At 43.1% G+C, this 18,834-nt stretch overlaps 1 protein-coding gene across 2 annotated transcripts in view; it reads right to left on the bottom strand.

Annotated features, from left to right (window-relative positions):
- Positions 1 to 18,581, bottom strand: part of GPC6 (glypican 6) — a 1,091,148-nt gene extending 1,072,567 nt beyond the window's left edge. The window contains exon 1 of one of the 2 annotated variants that reach the window (XM_025441287.3): positions 17,719 to 18,581. In XM_025441287.3, the coding sequence (XP_025297072.1) occupies positions 17,719 to 17,878 (160 nt within the window). In that variant the 5' untranslated portion in view covers positions 17,879 to 18,581. The remainder of the gene's footprint in view (positions 1 to 17,718) is intronic. The other variant, XM_025441288.3, reaches the window with a different exon arrangement.
- Positions 18,582 to 18,834: the final 253 nt, after the last annotated feature.

The following is an 18,834-nucleotide window of genomic DNA, read 5'->3' as shown; positions in this document are numbered from 1 at the left end:
GACACATGTTCTATTTGCTTACACAAAGATCAACTGACAGATTTTGCAAAACCAGAGTTGCCCATTTCTTAGGGAGTTCATAGGGCGTGATCGTCTAATTTGCATTAGAAGAGTAGAGGAATTTAACCTTCCCTATTTACCATATAATTAGGGTTCATCCATTTACATGGAAGAACAATCCTATATAAGAAATAGATTATTGTGGTGTTGAACAAAAGGCACTTTCTACTCCCTGGGAGCCCTCACTGCCTCTCCCCCCTTGCCCTCTAATGGATTACCTCTATTTGTCCTCACTTTCTACCTGCTTTCTGATAGCCTCCCAGGGCCTTTATCATACAGAAACTAGTCATCTATGTATCTGTCTTCACTACTCTACATGTGCCCCAAGGGCAGGGAAATTGTGGGTGCTGTTCTTCAACCAAGTAATTAAAAAATAAATTTTAACTGACCTGAACTGATATAATAAGTAAGAGAGCTTAGGTAGGTAACAGCTTAAAATGGAATTCAGAAAATTACAAGTGGTTCCTATGAGCATTCTGGTGGCACAATTTATTATTCAAAGCCTCCATCGTAAATAGATCATTCCAAAGGTGGTACAATTTGATTGCTTTATCCCTAGGCCTGACTTTTTAAACTAACTTTCCTCTCTATCAATTCTTTATCTCCCAGGAAATGTCACTGCAATTTATAGTACTCTTTACATTTAGCTTCTCTAATCTTTTCAGGCATTTGAAAATTGCTGTCAGTGATAGCTAAAATATGCCACATTTTGAAAAAACATTTTGATAGACATACACCTATATACAGTAGGTACTTCACTGAGAGAAATGGTATGCTTTAAAATAAAGTGAAAGCAACAAAATGCATGTTCCACACAATAAACTCTGGTCTATACATTACAAATTGATTTCCATTGGCTCTAGCTAATATAACTTATCAGCTGCACTCTTTCACAGAAAACATAAGGGTGTCTTTACATTACACCATTTAACTTTGATCTTACTTAAAGTTATCTGTAAGCAAACCCTGGCCAAAAAAAGAAAAAAAGTTTTTTTATATTTCCAATCAAGGAGTAGCCAGTTATTTATTGAATACCTCCTATGCTCAAACACTGTGCTTCTGGAAAGTACAAGTATATATTTATGTGCCCTCAGCTACCACATATCACATAGGCAAATCCAGGAAACAAAAATTAAGTGACTCATTTTAAATGATACAAGACAATAATTTAAGAGTCAGGAGAAGACAGAATTTGATTAATTACCAAATAATAGACAAACACTACACAAGCATGGCAAAAAGGAGAAAATAGGGACTGGGTAACGGGACAAATTCATGAAGAGTAATTTGAGCTAAACTGAATTTTAGTTGGTAAACAAAATGGGGAAGGACAGAACAAGCCTTGTCATGAGCATTAGCAAATGAAATGGGACACAGAAAGAAGAGTAAGTTGAGTGAAATAGGTTTTATGAGACAGAAATTTCTAGAACTTGGAATTACAGCAGTAAGATAGTTTCAGTTCTTGAATGTCAAGTCAAGATGGTGGATATTTATTCCCAGGCCATTGGAGAAGTAAACTGACTTTTGATCGTTTAAGGCTTAAACTTTAATCCAGTGGTTCTCAAAGTGTGGCCTAGATAGATACCTTTAGTGTCAGTATCACCTGGGCACTGGCCCCATCTTTGATCTACCAAATAGAAATTCCCAGGAGGGGACCCAGCAGCCCCCATCTGAACAAGGCTCCTGGATAATTGTGATGCACACTCAAGTCTGAGAACCCCTGCTCTTAGTAAATTGAAATAATCAAAGCCAGGCATCTGATCTATCATTCTGAGGACAGTGTCCACCAACAGCAACCAGTGAAAACAGCATGAAGGAGGAAGTTTCACGGCCAGTTCCAAGAAGACCAAAAAGAAAAGAAAGAAAATGTTTTTTAAAAGATTTGCTATTTGACATTTAAAAGCATTTCAAGATCACCTTTTAATGTTCTATTAGAGTTTCTCTCTTAGAAGCTTCTGATAAAAGGAAATTAAAAATGACTAAGTCTTACAGTGGGGATTACAGCCTACTGGGTTTCTCTCCTCCCCTGAATAAGAAATAGGAAGATTTCTTATCCTGATACATGTGTCAAGAGGGAATTGGGAAAAGGAGAGCTAACACATACTGGAGACTTCGGTCAGGCTGTTCACATGCATTATGCCATTTAAACCTCATAAAAAACAATACCATGAGCCAGGCTATGGTACTGCCCTTTTATATAGAGAAAACTGGTTCAAGGAGGTAAAGAAAACTTTAAAATAACCATTCAGTAAGTCCAAAGGTTCCCACATAAGCAGAATGTATGTTATTCCCAGTTCACTTGATGTTTGAGAGATTCTTCAGAAATCTCCATATTGCATATATAATGAGGATAATATTCTGCAAATCTTTAGCTGATTCAGTTTTCTTTGCCCCTTCATTTGTCTTCCTACAGACGTCTACCTCCAAGGCCATGGATATCTGACCTCTTTAGGAGACAAGTCTCCAAAGCTGGATGAGGGGCCTGAGGCCCAGCCAGGAAGACAAAAGGTGACAAATCCATCCCTGCCCCCAAGGGTCTCTACGAAGAGGGGAGGTACTGAGAGGTTCCCAGTATTTCCCAGTTTCTCCTCTCTGATCTTCGCAACAACAGAGAAAAGCCAAAGAGGGATTTCTAGCCCAAAATCTGTTTAGGAATCTGTAAAGAGATTGCCTGGTGGGCTGCTGGCAATGACCCTCAGCTTGGAGGTGAAGATGTTCAGAGGGAGGGCTACATCCACATCTCTGGGGCACAGGTCTGGCCCAGTGGTCTCCAGGGTTGCACACCAGAAGGCTTGTCATGCTCCCACCACAGCTGGTGATCAAAGCTACAGGGGGACCAGAGGTCAGGTGAAGAGCAAGCCAGTGATTCACGAGGCCCACGAGGCCAGAAAAGACCAGTATCAGGGTGAATACTCCAGGAAAGGGGATTACCAGTTCTTTCCCAAGCTGCACAAGAGCAGATCACAAAGTATACCCACCCCAGACATTAGCAGAGCAGGTGAGCTAAGCCTTGGAGATGGGAGGAACCCAAGGAAATGCATTCTTCCCCCTTGCTCCCTTGTTATTCCCTACACACATCAAGAGATTGATTTGCTTCAAAAATGTATGCAGAAAGGTGAAGGGGTGGCACCTGGGTCGCTCAGTTGATTAAGCGTTTGCCTTTGGCTCAGGCCATGATCTCAGGGTCCTGGGATGGAGCCTCATCAGGCTCTCTGCTCAGCAGGGAGCCTGCTTCTCCCTCTCCCTCTGCCTCTGCCTGCCACTCCCTCTGCTTATGCTGTCTCGCTCTCTGTCAAATAAATAATCTTTTAAAAAACATATACAAGCTTTATGGTATGCGAGCCACTATTCCAAGAGCTTTGTAAATGTTAATTCATTTAATACAATCACAGTGATGAGTGGAAGGGATTGTTATTATCCCTGTTCACAGATGCAAGAATAGAGGCACAGACAGGATCCAAAAGACTAAGGGATAGCGCCAGGAGCCAAAGCCAGTCTCTGCTCAACCCCAACACCAAAGCAGGCTGCCCACAAGTTTGTTATCTAGAAGAGCAAAACTAATCACACTGAATTTTCAACCAGACCACACCATTTTCCCCCTATGGGTTATGTGAGTGAAGAACCAGGGAGTAGGAGGAAGAAATGGAATAAAACAACAGGGAAGAAATTACATGTCTGTTCACATCAGAGTTGCAATGTACGTATATTTTCAACTTTGGGGGAAAAATGGTGGCAGCTCACATACTTCCTAAAAATCCCCCAAGAAGCCTGCAAAACAAGCCTGTTACTGGAATGAGGAATGAAGACTCACTGGCATGGGCGTTCTTCTCTTACCTCGTGTAGTTACCCCTGGAAAGTTGAAATACGAAGCACAGGTTAGACAGTGAAATCCAAAGACATACTATTTCTCTAATTTTTTAAACTGGAAAAAAGTCCAATTCAACAAATGTTCTTCAGTTAATGTTGAACTCCCCACCCCCCCCCCCCCAACATCCACAAGACTGGAATACTGACCCTCTTCCACAGACCAAAGCTTAAAGCCCTTCAAACTCACGGAGCAGGGAGGGCATAGCTCCCCGCTCAGGAAACATCTGATGCCCTAGCAGACGCAAGGGCAAAACTAACACCCAGAACAACAGAAAGGGAAACCAAACGTAGGCTGGATAGAATTCTTTAAGTTAAACGCGTTGTTTTCAAAAATATACTGCAAATTTTAGGATGAAAATGAGCGAACTTAACATAGGCATACAGAGTTTTGAGGCTTCCTGCGGTTCCATTAATTATTTTTTTCCCTATTGAGACATTACCAAATGGGCCCCAACTAATGGTGACAAGAGCTCAGTGTCTGATGGGCAGTAACATGGGACACAGAGCCCAACGAGGTGGCAGATGTGTGGTACTGACCACACTTGATCTGAGATGTGGTTCAGTTTTTCAAACCTAACATGCCATTGAATAGGTCCTGGGATACGGTGTTAGTACAATATCTGTAAAAAATGATTCTTTCAGGGAGGAGGAAAAAAAAAAAAAAAAGAACAGTGCTTTCAATGTTCAGTATCCTTTACATCTGCTGCTCAGCTGGAAACACTGTTAAAAGGCCATTAGAACCTTAAGGTAACAGACCTCGAATGCTATGAAAGCCACGGAGCAATTTGCTGTTTGTGTTAGGAGTACCAGCCCCAGCTACTTCCTTTTCAAGGGCTGAAAACAGCTTCTGTCATGAGCCGTGAAAATCAATTCCACAGTCACCGGGCTGAGATGTGGCTGAAGGTGGTACACCTACGGGCTGGCGCTGCACAGCAGAGCCTCCTTCTGGGCATCAGTGGCACCTTCCAGAAGTCAGGGCAGCGGCTCCCTGGCGGTGCCTGGGAGGGACCCAGCAGCAAGGGACTTCCAGCAAGCTTCAGGCTTATTTCTCAGGACACTGGCTCTCTTTAATGCTTAATTAGGTTAAAATCAGAATCGTCACCCCGAATGAAGATAGCTTCAGGAAACGTGGAACCGAGGAAAGCCTGCTCTGGCTTATTTGTATTCCACCTTTCTATTTGGCCTGATTATAGCAGTTGTGAGTGAGGCTCGTTTTTTCCTAATGATACTGTTTCAAAGCCTTTCAGAACAGAGCATTTATAAAGTTTTTTTTTCAAATACAAGGTCATACTCTTGAAAATAAATAAATATTTCGGAGGTATAAGGAGAGTTTTCGAGAGTTGTACTTTACAAACCTCATGGCTAGAGAGGGTAAAATTCACTTTGAAATGCATTATGGGTTTTTCAGGTACAGGAATTTACCCTTCCAGCTATAAAATGCAACCTTAGTTACTGCAAGGAATTAAGATCATTACAACCCACATTTTTATTTATATTCAACGCTTTGTGAAACTGAAAACCTTTCTATAATTTAGGGAGCATCTTCCAGATAAGAGTAAACTGCCACTCTTAAATCATAGCAATCAGCTTACATTTATGCATGTAACTTCCTATAAGATTACTTATCTTTACATCAATAACCCAAGCTGAGAAATTGATTCAAAGTTAATCTGTTAAATTACTATAACAACAACATGAGAAAGTGTAACTTTATGGTTTTTTGTTTTGAATCTTTGATACACCTGACTTGCTGTTTCAACTGGCATTTCGGTGTGATTACTCTATACATATTTTCTTGACTAAGTTTAAAAAGAAAGACTTAACAATTTTTATGTCTATTGTACAAAATACATCATGAGGTTCTGATTTTAAGAAATCTTCAAGTTATTTTTTTAAAAGAGAAGGTAGTAATTGAAAAGGGATTATCCATAATAGTTTTGTTGTTGATAACATAAGATTTGCCATTTGTAACCTATTTTGTATTCAATTGAAACTGACCTTTTATGAGCGCCATGTGGTAATATAAGTGAAATGAATATATTCTTTATTGCAGTCATATAAAAAGACTGGCCTAAGCTTTTAACATAGCACTTGACCTCCTGATGTCCAAATACCCCCAAGTCTATGAAAGAATATTAAATAAGATACCACATAATCAAATGAGTAGTAAAAGTACAATAAAAGCCTTTCACACATTAGCACTTGATAATGTGAAAGTAACAGTAAACTATGTTACCTAACTTCAATGTAAATATACAGCTGGAGAGAAACTGTAACAGATCAAGTAGGAGTGTTCACAAATCCTACATTTCCACATTTATTAATACTTCATAATTACAAATTCTTATTTTCCAAATAGACTTCCTAATGTCAAAGATCATTTAAACTCTTCAAAAACGTGTGTTTAAACTTTTGCTGTAAAAGATGAAAAAGATGTCAGCCATTTTAAATTTTACCATTTTTTAAGTTTTAAAAAATTCGGACATAGAAGAAAATAGGATAAGCAAAGAGGCTAAAGTATTTTTAAAGTATTTTCTTACTTTTTCAGGAAAAAGTTAAGGCCTGCCATCTTAAGATATCTATAATATCTAAAACCATAGTGGCTTTATTCAAGTTCATTCCAAAAGGGCTACCAACTTGGAGCTATGCTGACCTTTTAAGAAAATAAAATTTGAAAATTATTCATTTTGTTCAAAAAAGAAGACCTCAAAGTGCTTTCTTTGCAAAGAAAATATTTTCCTTCACCTCACTGCAACCTTAAGGAGAAACACCTCTAGTTCCCTGAAATTCAGCTGAGGAGTAGCTGTCCTGGGGGCACAAAGAGAGGAAGCCAGTTTCTCAGGAAATCCAAGAACTGTAATAAGGAGCAAACACACTAGCCGGCCAAGCCTATAGAACACAGGTGTGCATGCCCTGAATGTATTATGCTATATCTTTAGTTAACCGTGTATAAAATGAAGACTGACCAGTTCTAAATGTAGTCTCCTTGCATAAGAGTCTAGATCAAGAGGGAAAAAATGGCTAGGTCTGCATTTGGGAGACTAGTGCAGGAAAATCAGCTCAAAGTGGGGAGTAGGGAGATGGGATTACTCTACACTAGAAATGTTCTAAATAGGACCCCCCAAGGATAAGTCATACACCCAAAGAAAGCCTGCCACATTAACAAAGAATAAAAGGGATCCTATGATAAAAGAAGCAGAAAAAAAATTCCCAGTTCCTTTTAACGTGATGCTGAAGTTCACTCCTACTGCAGCTGGGCGCTTGCAGCTGAGTTGGGCCCCTTTTGTTCCACACATAGGTGGTTACGGATTGAACTGATCCAATCACTCTCTTTCCCTTAGGCCCCCTGGTGGCCAAAGTAAGCATTTGAACGAAGGCCAGAGGCTATGGGGAGGAGAGGGGGAGGGTGCAATTTTAAATAAGGCATTCTCTGGGTTAGGATTATTACCTATGATCAAGATGAGAAATAATGGAAATCATTGCCCACATTCGACTGTATACCCTGACCAAAACCTGTGTTTAAAACCACAGTGAATGCACTCAGAGTGTGGTCCCCAGATACTCAAGAGATGGTGCCTAACCAACAGCATCAGCATCACCTGAGTGGGACCTTGTAAAAAAAAAAAAAAAAAAAAAAAATTGCAAATTACAGGCCCACCCCACCCAGGAAGACTAAATTAGAAACCCTGGGGGTGGGGCCCAGGCATTCATGTTTAACAAGCCATCCAGTAATTCCAATGCAGGATAAAGTTTATGAACCACATCTTTAGCCAACTAGTTCCCTTCCCTGGATGCACATCAGAAATACCTGGGAAAACTGAAAAAGAAAGGAAGGGAAGAAGGGAGGGGGGAGGACAGGAAAAAGAGTGTCCCATCTCAGACCAATTAAATCATAATATTTAAAGATGGAATCCAAGGTTTTTTCGTTGTCGTTTTGTTTTGCATTTAAGTATCCCACCTGGCTCCAGGATAGCCCTGGCTCTTTCCAGCTCCAAAGAGCCAAACTGGTAAATTTTCAGGAATTTTATAAGCTGGCTGTTAAACTGTTAGTAGTTTGAAATCTGTCACGGTGGGAATATTTCTATACCATAGACATTGGCGAATGCTACAAATCAGGTCTCCCCAAACCCCACCCTCCTGAAAGCCAATTGCTAAGCATGTGTCAGTTCACCAGGGGCCAGAGAAACAATGGACTCAAGCGAGAATGCCAAATACCTAATTTATTCAGACAAAAGTAGTTACTCTCAATTTCCCCATTACTCCTCAATTCCTGGGGATTCTTCTGAAGATTACCAAGCAATTCAGTGCCCAGACTTAAGGAAGGTGGTCATCAGCCCATCTGAGAGAGTAGCCATGACTAGCCCAAGTCAACAGCTGTGGCTCTTTTCCTTTCTCTTCCAGGCATGAGAGCAGGAAGCAATTCTCAAATGAGAGGGTGGGTGAATCTGCTGGGGGGCTTAGGACAGTTAGCAGTGTCTCATCAATGAGGAGATACACATGGTTAGAAATAGCCCCATTGTGTGCCTCTGGGTGTCATAATGAGGCTTTGACTCTTAGGACAGCTGAGCTAAGAGATGGAGAGAACCTGGGATCCTGATGATTGTGTTAGCTTCCCACTTTCTCACTCATAAAACTGTTCTGTGCTGGAACTTAGGTGGAATGATGGCTCTCCCTGATTGGGTATGCAAGCCGATTCAGGAATTTGTGTGACCTGCTGCCACAAGTATCTTAAATGACACAGATGATTTCAGGCAAGAGTTTCAACCGCTTCTCTCTTTAAACCCTTTTTATTGAAAATTCTAAGTAGCTGGAGTAAAGTTTTTAAGCTTTTTTCTTTTTAAGGTTACCTCTTCTCTGATGACCTCATTCACCCCTCCTTCTCACCTCTTAACCTTCATATTGTAGCCCTAGGCATCTATTTCATGCTTCAGTATGTACATCAGCCCCCTATCTATCCTCCTTGCCTCCGCCTTTAATGATCTCCTCTCCATTCCATCCTGTTTATGGTGCCTGACCGATCTAAAACAATACTTTCATCTTGTCACTTCATTGCCAAGAATTCAGGATGATGACCTACTTCCTGCCACATAAAACCAAGGGTTTTCAAGGTCCATCAAAAATATAACCCCACCCTATTTGTTCAATATTATTTCTCACAAATTCTTAGTTGATCCCTTTCTGTAGCATCCTCCACATGTACTACTTTGCTTACGAATTTAACCCCACCCCAAATGCCTTCTTTCATGGCTGTTTGTCAAATGCTACCCATCATTCAATGTCCCTGTGATGGTTAATTTTATATGTCAATTTGACCTGCCTACGGGATACCCAGAGAGCCTGTAAAACATTATGTGTGGAGGTGTCTGTGAGGTTGTTTCTGAAAGAGAGTAGCATTTGGTTTAGTAACAGGAGTGACCAGTGTAAGGGAATATCATCCAATCCACCTGAGGCCAAATAGAACAAAAAGGTGAAGAAAGAACAAATGCCTTCTCTCTCTTCTTTAGTCTGAATATCCATCTTTTCCTACATTGGGACATCAGAGCTGCTGGTTCTCCAGCCTTGGACTGAGACTTGTATCAGTATCCCCACCCCACCCCCGGGTCCTTCAGCCTCAGACTAAATTACACCTCCACTCTCCTGGATCTCAGCTCACATATGGCAAATCATGGAGCTTCTCGGCCTCTATAACCTCTGGAGCGAATTTCTATTATAAATCTCATGTTTATATATGTATATACCTGTATTTATATCATTTAATTTCATTAGTAAACCCTGAATAATATAGTCCCAAGTAAATTTTACCTCTTCCTTTTAGCAAGGTCAAAAAAACTCTCATTTTGTGATTTCTATCACTACAATCAGAACATATTTGGTACTGAAACCATGGACATACATTATTTAAATATTAGAAAATGAAGTAACCTTTTAATTAATTCTTCATCCTGGTAAAAATTTTAAGACTTTTACACTACCACAAGACAAAAAAAAAAAAAAAGTGACTTAAATTTCAAAATGACACAGTTGATTACATAGATTATTTTTTTTTAAGATTTTATTTATTCATGAGAGACAGAGAGAGAGAGGCAGAGACACAGGCAGAGGGAGAAGCAGGCTCCACGCAAGGAGCCCGACGCAGGACTGGATCCTGGGGCTCCAGGATCACGCCCTGGGCTGCAGGCAGCGCTAAACCGCTGCACCACCAGGGCTGCCCAGATTACATAGATTTTGATAGCACTTTACCCTCTAAGAGTGAACAACTCACCCTACCCTATTTGGGAAATCCCTTTCTCTCAGCCACATTGATATCCTTAATGCTGCGCTAGTTTTATGATGTTGAGTTTTGTTTCCACTAAAAAGCACACTTAAACTATGTCAGTTATTCACATGGCCTTATAAAGTAAATGAATGTTTCTGGGATGCTTATCTTTCTCAATCTCTTGCTCTCAACATATATAGACGCCCTTTCACATTGTCCATCACATGTCGGATATTCAATGATTCACTTTTGATTGATTTGTGGTCTGTTGGTTGTGTCAATTTTACCTCCTAAATATTATTAATTTCAACTATAATTGACATACAATATTGTATCAGTTTCAGGTGCACAACACAGTGATCTGACCTTTGTGCACATTGCAAAATGATCACCGAAGTCTAGATACCATCCATCAACATACAGATTTAATATAATATTCTTGACTATATTCCCCATGCACCACTACATTCCCATGACTTATAGTGTACATTTGTACTACTTGATCTTTTACCCATCGCACCCCACACCTCCTTCCCTGTGGCAACTACCAATCTGCCTTCTCATCTATGAATCTGGGTTCTGTTTTGTTTGTTCATATTGTTTTTTAGATTCTGTATGTAAGTGACAGCCTATGGTATTTGTCTTTCTCAGTGTAACTTGTCTAACTTATTTCACTTAGCTTCTAAATACTTCTTGCTTTCGACTTCATTCCACTTCCAGTCACCACTCTAGTTCAAGCTAACATCTTCTTTTCCTGTATCTGCTTTTGCTCCTCTTCAATCCATTCTCCACAGAGCCACCAAAGTAACATTTCAAATCAAGTCCAGTCTCCTGATTGAAACACTTCAATAGCTGCTCACTGCCCTGGGCTGAAGGCCAAAGTCACTGCTGTGAGCTCCAGGGATTTCAGGGTTGAGGAAGGAAAGAGACAGGACCATGAGGTGGCAGCAGGACACAAAGAACTTTATTTGGGTGGCACTTTGACAAGTTGTAGGGGAGGGGAAGTCCCTCATAGCTTGAGGGCTTGCAGACACAACAGAGGAGCCTCTACCAGAAGGGGAGGTGGTTCCGGAAACTCCCAGAAGTTGGGAGAAATCTAGGCAATGTTGCTCAACCATAGGGTGGAGAGGGCAGCAGCTTGAGTTTTTTGTTGTTTTTTTTTTTAGGTCCCAGATTTGTCCTATAAATGACTATCAGGAGTTATGCAGTTTTACAGGGTACATACAACAGGCAGGCTCTAAATGGTTAAAAGTCTATTTGGGCTGTTTAAAACAACCAGATGTGTAAAAACTTGAGCCTAGCACCCACAGGCTTTGGAGCTAAGGGTCCATACTATGATGAAAAAGTAAACCACCCAGGGTCACCATGCCCATGCCATCTTTGGACAGAGTATTAACCTGACCCACAGGCTCTCTCCTAGTTCCCTAGTCCACAGGGCTTTGCATTCACTCGCTGTTTTCCCCCGGTTCTAAAACTCCTCTCCTGCTCTCACAGTCTTCTAACCATAGAAGTCCTGACTATGTCCTCAAGCTTCAGAGCCCACTGCCCATTTGCTCTACCTCAAGGAAGCATTCCAAAACTAAATTATTTCCTAGAGCCAAGTACCCTGGGGCTTGCCCCTATCTCAGCCATTCCTTGTGAATGGTGCCCTTAATGGCTGCTTCCCTGCTAGGATTAAAATTCCCTGTGGCCCTCTAGACAGCACCTGGCAGAGTGGATTATGCATAGTAGGTATACAAGAAATATTTACTGAATGAAGAAAAAAAATGCCTAAAGGGAATAGAGAATGAATTATAAAAATAAATTTTAAAAACCTGGATAATGTGTAAATGTGGAATCGAATTTCTATTTTTGTTACTAACTGGTACATTTGTTTAAAAAATATTTTTCATCCAAGGTTATTAAAAACTCTTAAATACTTCCATTCAGGATTATTAGAATTTTTAAGCCTTTAACCAAGACTTACTGCTATGCAAACTTTTATTTACAAATATGCCATCCCAGGGAGTAAATTAAACTTTCAAAGGGTATCATGTAAATAACTTTCAAAGGGTATCATATAAATAACTGAAAACTGAATAATACTGAAGATATCTATGAAACTACTTAAAGTACAATTATGTCCCAGCTAAAGAATTCAGTAGAGCAGAATTTGGTCTGCAAAGTATAAACACTAAGTTTAAAAGAATATTCAGTATTCTATTTATATTGTCAAGAGGACTGGCCTTGCTAGAAGTCTTTTGAGAGATGTGAATTAAGGGGGGAAAAAACAGTCTTAAAATGTTACTTTGGTAGGCTTAAAATATAAGATTAAGCTAATAAACTATTTTATCTGTAATTTCTTTACTACAATTTCTGTCCTAAACTCCTATTTCTGTACAAATCTAGTGAATGAATCGTAGGTCACTTTGGTCTAAAAGTACTCAGTAACTTTGTATTTTGTGTTCATAAAACTTACCCATAATTGTAAAAGAGCATTAGTCACGCTCTTACATAAATTATAATGCAATGTTTATACTAGAATATTTTAAAAGATATAATGCTGTATATTTTAAATCACTTTTGATAGCAGCTTACATTTCTACTCACCAGCAATTGCTATGTGGTCCAGTTAAAAAGATGTGAGTTTTATGTAAAAAAGTATATCAGTCAACTCAAATGAACTCTTGTTCTCAATGATGACATATTATCCTCTAATTAAATCAGCTAAGACAACTCTGTTTGCAAGGATCATTCTAAAATTAATTCCCAAATCAAGAGTTTAACAAGTGGCACTCCTAATAGCCCAGATTTTAGATTGCTTTGATACCTGGAATTAATGTGATTCTTTTAGACATCTAGTGACTCGATAAATCATAAAAAAAAAAAAAAAAAAAATTGAAGTTCAGCTAACTCGTACCTCTCACACTCTTCTTCGAAAGCATTTTAAAGACATCAGCTAACTCAAGAGAGGGCAAAAAAATCAGAAATCTCTGAAGTAGACAGTTAAATGGAAATTAAATAATTTATTTCAAATGAGGATATTTTATGGGTCTGTAAAAGAGTAAGAGTTACCAAACACTGTTTTTCCATTTATGTGGTGATATCTACATGCAAATTGAAAAAAAAAAAAAGCGTTAATAGCAAATGTATTAAATAAGTTAGTTTGCTAGGGGAACAGAGGGAGGGAAGACAGGTTCCCTGGGAGACCCACCAAAGAAAGAAAAGGACTCTTGGACAAAGATGAGGTAAAAATGAAGCATTACATATTCTGAAATTTGAAAGCAATAAAGAAGGACTGGAAAAAGTCGCTGCTAGATCAGCAGAGTATAATAGAATATTCTTTTCTTAATTTGATTTTGGGGTAGACTTTCAGAATGTTAAGATAAATTCATATTAAAAAGATGAGAAAGAGTTTAATGCTTTAATATCTACCTGTGTAGTGCGGCTCTCAAAACATCTGAGACACAAAAAGGGACAAACACTGATAAAGCAATTATATTTTTTCCTAATCTGTGAAGATAAACTTCCCTCCTCCCTCTAACCCCATGATAACTTCCTATAGCAAGCTTTGTTGCACTAATCCATTACTCATGTAGGCCTGGTACACTGAAAAATACCAACACATGTTCTTTTGTTTGCATCTTTTATGTAGCTATGTAGAAACTTTAAAAAAAAAAAAAATCAGGAAAATGCATAAATACAGGAACAATTTAGTGATAGCATGGCTAATTCCTGAGAACATAAAATTCAAAGTGATTTTGAAAAACTGTACATGTTACAATAGAAAAATATTCAGCACAAACTGTGAGGGAATACATATGGTGACTGATAATACCAGGCTATATACCTAGTAGATGAAGAAAGAACTGACTTTGCACACATTCATTCATTCAAGAAATATAGAATGGCAGTGGGCAGGATTAAGCCTAGGGCTCCAAGACCTGGAGTCAGAAGGCCTAGGTTGGAATTCCAGCCCCATCACTTTCTAGCTGAGTCATCCTTGGGCAATTATTTAAGTCTCTCTGCTACTCAGTCTTTTCATCTATAAAATGGAGATGATGGCAACATCTACAAAATTATTAAAAGGAGTCAATAAGGCAGTCTGTAATGTTTCAGAAGCAAGCAAGTAATGTTTTAGAAGCAAGTAATGTTTTTAAATAGGTGCTGGGCACGTAGTAATTTCTACATAAGGGATTGTTAAATACAGCTGCATTAGGTAACCAGTGAAAAAAGTAGACACATAGGCCAATAAGTCACCATGCGTCAACTACAAGGACTTATAATTAATGACTCCAAGAAGCCTCCATGCATGGTGGCACAGTAGGCATAAAACAACATTCCCTGAATTGCCCAGTCTTTTAAGCAGATGTTCTTTTCAGTTGTTGAGTTCTTTTAGAAGTTAAGAGCCATCAAGATGAGTTGGGTTGGAAAATGAGATAATATTACGGATGTTCAGAGACAAGACTGGAATGTTTCATACCTACCTACCTTGGATCAAAATAACATTCCTAACAAAGAACCTGATGATCCACTGCTCAGTATCTTCCCAGAAGATAGAAGAAAGTAGGCAAGCACACTGGGAAAGCTTTGGGCTAGTTATCTGGAAATTTCGATACCACAAGAATTACTAAGTATTAGAATGGATTGCTGTGAGGGGCTCCTGGGTCTTCCCCTTTGGAGGTCTTTCAAACAAGGACAGATGGTCTATCTGATCTGCCTGGGATGGCTTAAGATCAGGGCTGAGTGAAGATTAATGGTACAACCTGCCCCTTAAAGGCCTCCCAAGCACTTTCTGAGAGCATGACTTTCTATATTACCCATCACGGCCCCTCACCTATTGAGTTTGAAGAACTCCCTTTTATCCTAGAATAGAAAAGGGCAACACTATTTCACAATTGTGAGTTCTGAGTAAAACTTTAATAATGTCACGATGAAACATAATGTCCTTATTACTTCTCAGTTATTTTACCAGGCAAGCTACCTGCAAATATCTTTCAATTAGTAACAGTTCTCATGAATCTAAATTATGAACAGCCGTTCCTTTAAATCCACGTTTTCTGGCAGACTGATGGCATATGCCATTTCTCAAGTAAACCATTAAAAGTCCATATGAGGAAAAGGATGAAAAGGGAGTTTAAAGAAAGGATAACCACCATATACTAGATAATGAAATGTAAATAGTATCAGGAACTAGGGAAGAGCAAAAGAGTGTTTTCATTTAATATTGGGACATATTTCCTAGGCCATTATTCCAACAACATGGAGCATTGAGTAGTTCAGTTTGAAAATATATTTGTATATATACATATATATATAAAAATATATACCTAGTATACAATTATCTTTTACTTCATTTGTTTCCCTATCAGATGTGCCTCTGACCCCACCATGACCTGTATTTTGATTATTTCCACCGGCATCAAAGCACACCAGGGTTAAGGCAAAGTCAACAGTACCCTTAGTCCTAGAAAGTGACTTTAACAAAAAGTGCAGGTTTTAGAACTTAATGGCTAATTAGTGAACCCTGTAATTGTCAAGAGGTGGAGGGAAAAGAAAAAAAAAAAAAAAAACACCCTGTAGTTAAAAATCTACCAAAGGATTTATTTTAACCACTGGAAAGGTTTTCAGGAAAGTAAACGGTGAATGCAGAAATTATTTACCCTGAAAACCTTCCTTTTGATATTAAGGAGATTTGCATCACGCTAAGGATGAAGTGCAGTCTCCTGAAAGTCCCATAATCCACTAAAGAATATTTAAAAATACTAAATCCACTAAAGCAATTTAAAAATACTTAACTATTTTCTTCTCTGAGATATCACATCTGAAATCAAGCTGGGAAATATCTGTGTTTAAAAGATACAGTTTGAAAAAGCCCAGATTAGAGGACAAAAAAGTTCCTAGAAGTGAGCCATACTATAGAACCTTTTTAAAAGTTGAATTCCCTGAGATTCGGGGTGGAGAGAGAAAAAAAAAAAAAAAAAAAGCAAAGCTGATCCTTATCAATTAATTAAAAAGAATGAAATAACAGTAGACAAAGGGGAAGGAGAGTTAAGAAATTTAAGGAGCTGTGGGGGCAGTCGCTCTCTATTCACTGATTAACAAATTAAGGAGTTCTGGAAAAGGGAGCGTAAGTGACAGGGATAGAAAAGTAGTCCTCGAATTCACCCCGGGTCCCGCCTCCGGCTCAGCAGAGGCTGGCAGCGTCGGGCTCAGAACTGAAAGGGGCTCCCTGGCTGCGAGGCTCGGCGCTGCCGGCGTGTGTAGGGGCTCCCCCTCCCCCCAGCGCCTACACGTACGTACATGTGCTCTTTGCGGAATAAGTGAAAACCTTCCCCTGTAGAGCCTGTGGATCAACCGTAAGGAAACAGCAATTCCGTCGCCTGTCGAAACCGTGCGGCTCGAAGATCTCTGCAAAAAGCCCTTTGCACTCCCTCGCCGCCCGGCTCCCCGGCCAAACGCAGAGAGGCGGGCGGGAAGGCGGCGCGGGGCTCCGAGCATCCGAGGGCGCCGAGGACCTCAGCGGCCGGGCGCCAGCAGCATCCCCGGCCTCTCGGCGCCCCCCTCGGCCGCGCTCTCCCGCAGCCCCACGATTCCCTCTCCCCGACACGTTTCATTCACAGAGCCCCGGAGCAGCTCCCCTTCGGTTGGAGCTAAGAGCCGGAACACGCGCACTGGGGCTGCGGCGCGAGTCGTCGGAGACCGAGCGCTGCCCGCACCGCGGCGCCCGGGGAGGGGCGGGGGGGGCCTGGAGCCGCCGCGCAGGAGGGCTGGCGGGGGGCACGCGGGGCCCGGGACACACCCCCGAGCGAGCCACCCGCTTCGGTGGGCGCAGCTTCTGGGAGCCGGCGGGCGGGCGACGCCGCGCCGGGTGCCGGGTGCCCCCCGACCCACGCGCGCCCAACCGCAGCCGGGGGACCCTCGGCGCCAAAGCCCGCCCCGAACCCGAAACTGGCAGCCCGGGAACTCCCCCGAAGCAGCCGGGACCCGGCGCCCCCCGCCCCCCGCAGCCTCGCCCGCCCCCGGCCCGGGCGCCGTGCGCTCCGCGTCCCGGAAGGACCCGCAGGGCCGAGCGGGCGGCCAGGGGGGCCCCCCGCGTGTCTCCACCGCCCCCGCCGGCCCGAGCGCGGGAGTGGGGAAGGCGCCGCTCAGACGGTGGCGCTGGGCAAACTGCGGCCGCACTTCCTCCAAGTTTGCCTGAGCGAGAGGCGCGGGGCGGGCGCCCCGCTCGGCGACCTGCCCGAGCCCGCGGCCGCCCCGGGGTGTCCCGGCTGCCCGGCCCGAGGGGGCGCGCGGGAGGGAAGGAGGGCGCTCCCGCGTGTGCACACAATGAGGCGGCCGAGACGCGCACCTTCCCCGCGGGAGCAGCCGCCCGAGCATCCGCCGCCCGGCGCGGGGGCGCGGGGGCCCGGGGGCGCGGGGGCGCGGCGTCCGGGAGAGCCCGCACAGAAAGTGAACACCGAGAACTCAGCAACAGGGGGCAGGGGCAGGGAGCAGGGGGGCGCCGGGCGGCCGCCGAGGGCTGCAGCCTGCCGGGCCCGCGCGCCCGCGCTTACCTGCGATCTCCTGGTAGGGGATGTCCGCCAGGCTGAATCCCTTGGCACCGTACGCCTGGCGGACCTCGCCGCAGCTCCGAGCCTTCACCTCCGCGCCGGCCGGGAGGGACAGCAGCAGCCCGGAGAGGGGAAGAATCACAGCCCCGATCCAGGAAGGCATGGTGCAGCGTGCAAATCCAGCTCGGTGAACCCCAGGGCCCGTGCGCTCTTCACCTTGCCCCTCGAGCCGAAAGCCCGCCAGAGCCAGCGGCGCGCTGCTCGCCGCTGCCCAGCGTCACCCCCTTCCGCCAGCCGAGGGGACGAGCCGCGCAGCCCTCTGGACCGCGCTCAGCAAACTTTTATAAGCCAGATGGAGGATGGCAAGCCAACCAGGGCTGGCTGGGAAAGCAGCCGCCTTGCTCCTTTAGCCCCCCAGACCGAAAACGGTGCAGTAAAAACGAGAGAGCGAGAAGGCAAAGAAATGTTTAAAAAGCCACCATGGGTGGGGGGGGGGGGGGGGGCGGGGGTCAGGGCTGCGATCCGACTTCCGAGCCGCAGAGTCGCAGAGCGCGGCGAGCTCGGCTCGCCCGAGTGTGCAGCGAAGGTGGGAACGCGCGCCGGCTCCCCGGAGAGGGAGGTGGACGGGCGAGCGCGAGGGTGTGCGCGCGTGTGTGCCGGGGCGGGCGCGGGCTCTTGGGGACGCGTGTGCGTGGAGGTATGTGTCGGGGATGCACGGGATCCGGGGGAAACCTCAGCTTCACACGGGCTGAGGGAGCCTCTGAGAGTCCTCCTGAAATAGGGAGAGAGAAATCCCGGAGACAGACACAGGAGGCTGGAGGGAAGGAGAAAGAGGGGGAGAGGGAGGGAGAGGGAGAGAGAGACAGAAAACGTGCTACACGGAGCTCGGCCGAAATTCACAGGAAGAGTCAAAGGCAAAACCTGGACTGGATCTCTTGCTACTCGGTTAGAAGAAAGAGGGGGAAGAGGAAGCGGTTCTATTTTCTCACTCCCTTCACATCCTTCATGCTGATCCGAAACGTTTCCTTTAATGATAGAAGTAAGTAATGTAAAGTATTCTAAGTCGTGAACCTGTGTGGTTATCAAACGACGCTTTTGTGGGCTTAGATGACAACGCGA

The sequence above is a fragment of the Canis lupus genome, chromosome 22 (genome assembly GCF_003254725.2).
Source record: "Canis lupus dingo isolate Sandy chromosome 22, ASM325472v2, whole genome shotgun sequence".
Taxonomy (NCBI): Eukaryota; Metazoa; Chordata; class Mammalia; order Carnivora; family Canidae; genus Canis; species Canis lupus.
The sequence above is the reverse complement of the archived record's forward strand: the minus strand, read 5'-3'. Positions and strand labels throughout refer to the sequence as shown.